General features: G+C 32.8%; 1 protein-coding gene across 3 annotated transcripts in view; it reads left to right on the forward strand.

Moving 5' to 3' along the window:
• GRIK2 (glutamate ionotropic receptor kainate type subunit 2) overlaps positions 1-9,213 on the forward strand; it is a 642,399-nt gene extending 633,186 nt beyond the window's left edge. The window contains exons 17-18 of one of the 3 annotated variants that reach the window (XM_087865344.1): positions 5,046-5,180; positions 7,510-7,626. In XM_087865344.1, the coding sequence (XP_087721470.1) occupies positions 5,046-5,165 (120 nt within the window). In that variant the 3' untranslated portion in view covers positions 5,166-5,180; positions 7,510-7,626. Of the gene's footprint in view, positions 1-3,343; positions 3,507-5,045; positions 5,181-7,509 lie in introns of those variants that run through there. The other 2 variants (XM_045806988.2, XM_045806989.2) reach the window with 2 other exon arrangements.
• The last annotated feature ends 400 nt before the right edge of the window (positions 9,214-9,613 follow it).

Consider the following 9,613-nt stretch of genomic DNA (forward strand, 5'->3'; position numbering starts at 1 on the left):
CCAAAACTGGCTGAATCTGTATTTCATGGAACTAGAAGAATGAAAACAGGTTGTTGCTTTCAGAATGCTGAAGAATTTGCTCTATCAGGAGCAATGCTTTTGAAAAGAGGCCATTTATTGGACAAGGTGTAGGAATGCAAACACTGTCATAAATCATCAGTAAAGATTTTATTTCAATATTTACCTTTTGCAAGTAGTGCCTATTAACAAACCACAGAACAGATGTGCTTTGAAATTTTAACAGCATTTAACTTTTTAGAAGTTAGAAGTTCTAAGTATATTTTCAGTATAATAAAATTTAGCCGTAAAGCATGTTGCTATTCAGAAGTTAAAAGTTGCAAATAGACTTTGGACAAATAGTCCATTTTGTATTGTTTTTATGTTACTGCTTTTCTCTGAGAGCAGAGAATCTCTCAATTTCTACCAATGACCTATGTAAGGATTAATTGGATGGCTTTTAAAAATGTTTTTAAATATAAATATAAAATCATACTTAAAAATGAGATGCCAATCTTTATTTTATTCACTAATCAAGTTCCAAATCATTCGAAGGATTTTTAAGTCATTTGTTTATGATTAAGCCAGCCTCTTTTAATGCACATAAATGATGGTTTAAAATTAAGATTGTAACTGGATGGATAGTAATCTTACTACCTTATTTTTATAAATGACTTTAGAGTTTCTAAAGAGTAATATCTCATTTGAATACAAAGTTACCCTGAGAACTGTGCAAATATCAATATCCGTATTGTGCACATCAGGACAAGTGTCTCAAGGGTCAAGTGTTTCCCAAAGTCAAAGATGCCTACTCTCACACTTCTTAAGCTATAGCATATTGCACAAAATGGAGATAGAATATCAAACTATTTTTCCTGATAGTTTTTCTTCTTGAAGTTGCACTGATGCTATATGTGGAGTGAAAGTTTGAATTAGATAAACGGATTGTGGGCTTTGATCTTAACCACTGTCTAGTTATTTCACTTTCCTAGACAAGTAAGCATGAGTTTTGGAATTAAAAAAAAAAAAGATTTGAGCTCCTTTCTCAACTTTTTTCAACTTTGGATAAAATTACTAAACCTTTCTATACATCTCTTAAAATAAACAAATAAATGGGTTATGAATACACCATAAATGGAAGTGTTTTAAAAATTAAGATAGTTAATATACATTGAGTATTTTGTGTGTGTCTGACGTACAATAAGCAGCTATTGCTATAATATACTTATTATTATTCATAAGGCTGAGCCATTTTAACTGCTGGATCTTAAAAAGAGAGAGCTTTCCTGGAATTCAGCATTAGATATTTGGATGTTATATGTTTTGTTGAAAATTGTATCATTATGACTACTAGCAAGAATGTGATGGTTAACATTGCTTTTTCTTAAAACACATTTCATAGCTTTATTGACTAAAGTGGTGTTGAAGCTTGTCAGACCTTATTCATTGATTTTTTGAGCTTAAGTAGGGGAAGTGTAAAAATGTATAATGATGCTTCATTTTTCTCTGTCTCACTGTATTTGCTAAATGCAATATAAAGATATTCAGTAACTGTTTCTGTAAGAGTTAAGATTTCTGAGAATATTTTAATCTTTGGTTAAGTTTATCATTGTAATATAACCCCGGCTAAAGCATAGGATGCTTTGTCATTTTATTCATTAAAAAATGTATTTCTTTTTGCCCCGTATTTTTTTTCTGTCTGATTATTACTTACTATTCAAAAATTAACAGTGATTAAGAACAGAGTCCAGGTAACGGCTCCAGTGAAATTCAAGTCACTGTTCAGGAGGCAGGCTGATATAATAAAAGCATTCATAGAACGGTGGTCAAGAGAACAGTGCTCTTCTTTGAGCTCTGATACCAGTTTTATGCATAACCTTGGGTAGATAACTTGACTTCTTGAGTCTGAGTTTCTTTAGCTGTAAAATTAAAGTGATGAAGCAGTAAGATCATTGCAGACCCTGAGCGTAAAACGTCCCTTCTGACAGCCATGCAGCTAATCTAAATAATTTTTTTTTTCTTCAAAATGAGAGCTGCTCTGGAACCGAATACCAAGATCAAAGTTGCTATGCATTTTTGATATGAGTGTCTTAACTAGCCATTTTCCATCTCTCATTGCTTCACTGTTACATTCATATAGCCTGAGGTCAGTTTATATACTTCTGATGGATAGCATTAGCTCTTTGATATTTTAAAAATCCTGTCAATTAAAAAGAATATAAATCAAAAGGAATGTGTGATATTAAACGACAAGTATTTTCCTCATTTAATACACCAATATGTATATAAAATATCACATATTATGTTCTATATACTTTTATGCCATTTTAGTTACTATTGAGTTGATTTAGTTATTATCTAATGTGAGATAATTTTATGCAGGGATCACAGTGACTGTTTGGATTTGTCTTTATGACATGCGACTTGGAATTCTTGGTCAAATGGCTTATGGCATCAGAAATTAATTAGAAAAGTGTCTGAGAATGGACTAGTTATCCATATTCAGTTAACAAACTAAAGGACAAACACAAAACAAGTTTAGTTAATACATGCTAGTATATATTAGAATATTGAGCTACAAATCTGATAGAAGTAGCTTGAAGATGTTTTGGTGGGATTTCCAATAGGAACTGTACATACACAAAAATGGTTGGAAATTATTCTGAATGAATATTGGAGTATTATTTAGTTCATTTTATACTATCAAAGAATAGGACAGCAAACACATAAAATAGAGTTTCGTCCTTAAAATATAAATACGGAGTGCATAATATCTTGATTATTTTGCCTTTGGGTGATAAATGATACATATATGCAACATGAAAGTGACAAGCTTCAAAGTTTAAAAATTCAAATTGGTTCTTTTCAATCAGTTGCTGTTTTTAAAAAAGACATTGCTAAATATAAAGATCTTAACTTAAAAATGTAGTTTATGCCAGTGTTCAGTGTGGAACATATTTACACCAAGATTTCTACTTTTTAAAAACTCAGGTGCTTTGCCAAGTACGGTCACATCATGTGATCATATAAACACATCTATAAATTAGAAAATTAAGCTATTAATAAATTATTCTATACACCAATAATGATATTCTTGAGAACATTTTTCTGTGGACTATTTATGTTGTCTTACTATACTCAAAATAAAAATACAGCTTTATTAAAAAACAGTGTAAATATAGCCAAATATATGCTTTTAAGGTTTCCAGACCTTCATCATTTCTAGAATTAGTGATGTGTAAATACAGGTTGCCTCATTAAATATAGTGAATTTTATAATGAGTTTTACTAATTTAAATGCAATTATACATGCTAACAGCTCAAAGATTTAAATTTTCATTTTCAGGAATCTTCTATTTGGTTAGTGCCACCCTACCATCCAGACACTGTTTAGTAAACTTTTGAAACTTACTAAAAGAGGTTTTTAATAATGGTTAGTATCCTTGTGCCTTTCTTTTTTCTTTTTGTAGTCTGTTATATTAATGTGGAGAAACATTTTTGTGGTTGTTTTCACTCTAAGAAACTTACCTTATTTAATGACACAATTTGTGGTTTTCCATTCCTAAGGAAGAGTGATTTGAAAAAAAGCAACATCGTTTTCTTTTTCTTCCTCCCACTCCCCTCCCTTCCTGCTTTGCCTTCCCCCCTCCCCTCCCTCCCACATTCCCTCCTTCCTTCTTTCCCCTTCTATTGCTCTCTCTTTTTCTTTTATTTTTCTTCTGCCTCTCCTTACTTCTCTCCTCCTCCCTCCCCCCACTTTTCCTTCTTATTTATCATAAGCCAGGAAACTCCTGTTAAGTGCATTTGGGTTTTTCAAAGCCTTATTTCATAGTTCAACAAAAAGACATTTTTCAAAATTTCAATTATTACATGAAGCAGGAAAGACACTGTCTCTCGAATGACAACGTTAGAACTTTATTTAAAAGTTAGGCATAGTAATTTTTCGGCAACACACAGCACAAAGAAACAACTATAATCCGCAAGCATATCTATAGTTTCAGCTTTAGATTCTTACATAGATTACAATATGAAATTTGCATTCCAAAGCTTTAAAAAAAGTAACGAACATGTGTTTGCCTGGTGCCACAAGTGAACAGTACTTTGTGATATCATTAAATTCTTTAAATTTCCCATGTTGATTCTAAACTCTTGCTCAGGTCTTAAGGTTTTCATAGTTTTCTGAAGGATTAGAAATATTCTACATATGAGAAGAGAACCTATGGTCTCACAGTGACTTCATTAGTAACCGAAAATAAAACTATTTTTAGGTAAACTTACAGTGATAGATCAAAAGAGAACTGGTAAAGTTCAGCTCATTCAGAGAAAAAAACAGAGTAAAAGGAGTAATTTGACATTAAATAGCCAAAGCTATTGGTTGGTTGATTGAAGGCTGTTTGATTAAAATGTTCACTTTCTAATAGCTTTGTAGAATAAAGCCTAAAATGGTAATGGTGGGGTTACGTGTTTATAATTTTCAGAGTTTCTAAATTTGTAAATAGAGTTCATTTAAGATTATTTAATTTATAAAAGATGAAAGTATTGTGATCTTGAGTGCAGATTTTTTACCTACATTTTATATTACACAGCATTATAAATGTTACGCGTTATCTAAAATTGCCTAAAAAGAGTTTTATATGCCTTTTTGTAGTCTGAAGTTAGGTGTAGGGTACTAAATTCAGTTTGCTCTTTAACTTACTAGAAATAAAATTAAGTCATTTCATCTTTGAATGGATATGTATATTTATAAGACTTTTTTTCAAAGGAAATCAGGTGTATAGGCCACTCTCTTAGTATGGACAAAAATTAATTAATATATCTATTCCATTATTTTTTGAAACTAATATATTCAAAATGTCTACAATTCGAGTTTGCCAAAAAGAGGGTATGATCAATTATTTAACATATGGGAAATTTACTCATTTTAAATGAAGGCTTATTTCAAACAATTCAACGTTATTCACGTCCTATAACATTTTAAAGTGTCGATGGCATCAAGTTCTGACCTTGTTATATTATCTAATCAATTCTTCTGTTAAATGTTTCAACAGAGAGCCAAGACTAAGTTACCTCAAGACTATGTATTCTTCCCCCTTTTGGAGTCAGATTTTTCCATTTCTACAGTGTTGTCATCATCACCATCTTCATCATCATTATCATCATGTTCTTAATAAGTACATCTAATAGTAGGTATTAAGCAATGAGAAACACTGTGTCCATATACTGGCTGTCAGGTGTCATATAAATCCTTTAATAGAACTATAATTCATGAACTTCTGAACTGTATAACTTAACACATTATAAATAATGCATGGCAGTAACTGTAGTTAATGGGGAATTCATGTGTAGCATTTAATCATCACCCATTATAAGTACTAATAAATTAATATTTTTACTAACTTAATGTTATTAAACAAATACCAAAGTTTTACCTTGATTTATCAGGTATTTTGTATACATGCACTTTACTAAGCTTTTGAAAAACACTTTTTTAAGCAATTGAATCAAACACATCGTTAAGTAAGAATTCAAATATTAGGGTCATGTGTAGCTACAGTTAAAATTCAGTCAACATTTAAAGACCACATGTGTGTTCAGTCAGTGCCATGAGAACTTGATTTCTACTCTTTACAATTTAGTGAGATAGATACATAGAAGTCCCAGAGGCCAGACAGAAAAATACGATAATGAGTGCAAAATACTAAAGGGACAAAACCAAATTGAGCAAAAATAATGAACATGGTCAATTGGAAAGTGATTTCTTCATAAGTTAAAAAGTGATGTCCTAAGGTAAAGGGGTAAAGTCGGATTGATATGAAGGATGAAAGAACTCTGTAGGGTCCTAGAGCAAGGGGAAGCAAAGGAGAAAAACCTTGGAGGTCCAAGCAGAGAAGAGTTTGTGTAGAGAAAAAAGAAATGAGGAGGGTGGAGAGGAAGGGGGAAAGCTAAATCAGATAAGTCATGATGGGAAAAAACGGATTTGGATTTTACCTGTTTCTTAGACAAAGAAATGCCATTAATAACTGGTTTAAAAGTAGATTTTTCTGGTATCCGTGAGCCTTTTGGGAAGGAATAGCCTAGACATAGAGTTGAGAAGACCACTAACGAAACTGTTCAGGAACCCATAGAAGAGAAATGAAGATATAGCCAGGAATGGACAAGAAGATACTAAGACAAGGTCAAAAATCACAAAATTGGGTTATCAGGATATCTTGCTGGTGTCTCAGGTATGAGCTGCTAAAAGTGACTTCTCTTTTCTCTGAATCAGTTTTCTGTCACAGAGATGCTTACTTTAATTCAAAGTATTAGTTTGAGTGTCACAAAAGATTATGCATGCAAAATATTTTTAAAAAAACATAAATCACATATATGCTATTAAATATTGTTTGGAATTAACCTAAGCTGATAAACAATAAAGCAGCAACACCTAAAGCAAAAAAATAAGTCTTCACATGCAAATTCGAGTAGGTTTGTTTCGTTTTGTTTTCATATCACTTTTTGGAATTGTGTAAATTTTTTCATATTTGTCCCCATTTTTAACTCTTACACAGAAAAAGCCCAAGTCTCAGCCGATCTGAATCCCAACTACAATATGCAACTGGTTCATGAATCTGATTTATATGTAACTAACACACGTGTATCTCAATTAGTTGGAGAAGAAGACTAATAAAATTTTGTTTCACATATATGAGTCTGTAATAGGAATCATAAGAAGTGTGTAATAAGCCCCAGATACACAGAATTTCTAGCAAATCTATTGCCAATGAAATGGGAATTAAAAATAATATTTATAAGGTCATTTTTTCTTGATGGGATAAATTATTTGCCAGCTTTCAGTTATCAAGCTGATGTTGACCAAAAAAGTTAATATTTGTTCATGTATTTTTAACGTGCTACAGTTTGTCATTTCATGAGTAAATCATATTTGTTTGTAATCATCATCAATAGTTTTATAGGCATAATCACACAAAGATATAATGAATACCAGAAATTATTTTCCATGTTTTTGTGTGTAAATGTGTACTATTTTTGTTCTGTTTTGAGATACACAATGAAGAATCCATGTTTAAAGAAAATTTTCATATGTCATGTTGTGATCTAAAAAAGTAGTATATTTCTCCTAATTTGTTTAAAGATCAAGAGTGGATTTCTGGTTATTGATTTGTGTATTTGTGTTTGTATTTAAATTTTAAGGTAGATTTCTATTTCATGATGTTAATCAATTTTACATCTGAAAATCTTATTCAACATACCCATATTCTCTGCATTTCTCGTTGGCAGTTTATTTCACTCTCAGGTGGAGATTTTCTTTAAACTAGCCCACTTGACAAAGGGACTTTAATGATCACGAGTTGTGTATAAAAAGTGCAACAACCGCCATCACCTTTATAATGAAAATTTTCAAACCTTCAAGGCTGCTATGTTGACAAGTCTCTTGAAAATGACTTTAATATGATTTCTGGGCAGTTGCAGTCGATCCGTTTTGTAATATCTCACTCTCTGTGTTATTCTTAGAGGTCCTTCTGTAGCGCCATGGTGGAAGAGCTGAGGATGTCCCTGAAATGCCAGCGTCGGTTAAAACACAAGCCACAGGCCCCAGTTATTGTGAAAACAGAAGAAGTTATCAACATGCACACATTTAACGACAGAAGGTTGCCAGGTAAAGAAACCATGGCATAAAGCTGGGAGGCCACACACCCAAGCACAAACTGTCGTCTTTTTTCCAAACAATTTAGCGAGAATGTTTCCTGTGGAAATATGCAACCTGTGCAAAATAAAATGAGTTACCTCATGCCGCTGTGTCTATGAACTAGAGACTCTGTGATCTAAGCAGTTGCAATGATCAGACTTGATTTACAAGCATCATGGATCAACCAAGTTACACTGGGTTACACTGTTTATCATGGGTTCCTCCCTTCTTTTGAGTGAATGTTACATGCGCATTTTGTGGCTGGTTTCAAATGCAGTCCAGTAAGAAATTACAGGTTTCTTTTGAAGTCCAACTGTTGCCAGGAGGTGGAATATCAATGCCCCAAGGGTAACCAGTTAAAAAAAAAAATCATTAAGAATAAAAATACTTGGAATCAGCAAAAACTGTAGTGTTACGAGAGACAGTACAGTCTTCTGACACCCCGATAATAGAGGTGGTGATGTTACTAGCCCCCCAGCTACTCAGTATAATGATCATCTGAATAGACGATATGTGTTTATAGGATGTGAAAAAAAATGTAATGCAAAACAAATCTGAATTTCATGGCAAGTGGAATATAAAGCAGATATTCATCAGTGTTTTTCTTTCTTTCTTTCTTTTGACAGTCTGTGTCACTGATTGAGATAGAAATGTCAATGACCAAGGCAATAATGTTTTTTTCTTAAGTTTGCGAAGGCAGGAGATTTAACATACAACTCTACCAGGTCCCTACCTATCCCCTTACACCTTTTCCACAATCCCGTGCCAAGAATAAAAAAGCAACAGTTGGTTCAGAGATTCTGAATTAAAAAGGATGATGTTTTGCAATCTTTGTCGTAAGTTGTAAAAGAGGGCTGAGTATCGATGGTTATATGGAAGACTGAAGCTTTCATTCTAACATTCAGATATGTTAATCTAAACCCTCGTTCCTGCTGTAAACGAACTTGATGGAGCCTGGGCAGATCTCGGTGAAAGGAGAAAGGGGACTGGTCAACCATAGAAAAGTATGTGTGGAGAACTTTGAAGTGGACTGCATTTATCAATACAGTCACAATGTTAAATGAACAAAATTCTTGAGCAGTTTTTTTCAAAAAAATGTTCAGGTTTATTTGTGGAAATGCAAGATTTCTATGAAAATAGTTTTTGTATGGAAATTTTTGTAATACTTTTTATCAACAAAACAAGAACACGTGTTCCTGTCAGGGGTGTGATGTCAAGCATGAATGGTAGTGCGTGTGCACCACCAACGTTTGGTGAAAACTATTTTTATCAAGAAAAAAAGGAATCATAGAAGAGAAATATTTTCAAGTTAGATAATATAAAAGCTAGGTGCACTACCACCACTGCTTACCATGCCACACCCCTGGTTTCCACGAGGCTGATAACATACTGTAATGAACAATTGTGTGTAAAATGGTAAAAGACACAGACCTCTTGACAACATTGTGATAACAGTTGAGTGCACACAGTTTGCTGTTTGAATCCAATGCACAAAATTTAAAAAAATCATTAAAATTATGTCCATTTTACTTTCAGCTTTGACTTTCATTTTTCTCTTGTATGTGTATAAGAATGTGAAATATGTTCATTGCTTGAGGGCAAGTCCAGTTCCCGAAGGCTTCTGGGTCATCAAGAATGGCCACTTCCCAACCACCTGGAGAAAAGAAGAAAAAGCCTCAGTGATGAACTATACAGATGTAGGAAAAGCTGGACTGGGATAGAACTTGTAATCTTTCAGTTTAGGGCAGTTTAAATGAGAAAAATAGCAGTTCTAGAAGCAGCAGTCATGATCTTGCTTCTTCTATGAGTGGATATTGACTATATTCGATAGGGTTGTGTAAGACTGTATAGTGTTTACTTATATGATATTCGAAGTTCAACTTATGTCCAGTTTAAGAATTCCTTTGTACATTGATAATTCAGTGTAAT

The sequence above is a fragment of the Ursus americanus genome, chromosome 11, assembly GCF_024610735.1.
Source record: "Ursus americanus isolate L20-20 chromosome 11, mUrsAme1.1.p, whole genome shotgun sequence".
Taxonomy (NCBI): Eukaryota; Metazoa; Chordata; class Mammalia; order Carnivora; family Ursidae; genus Ursus; species Ursus americanus.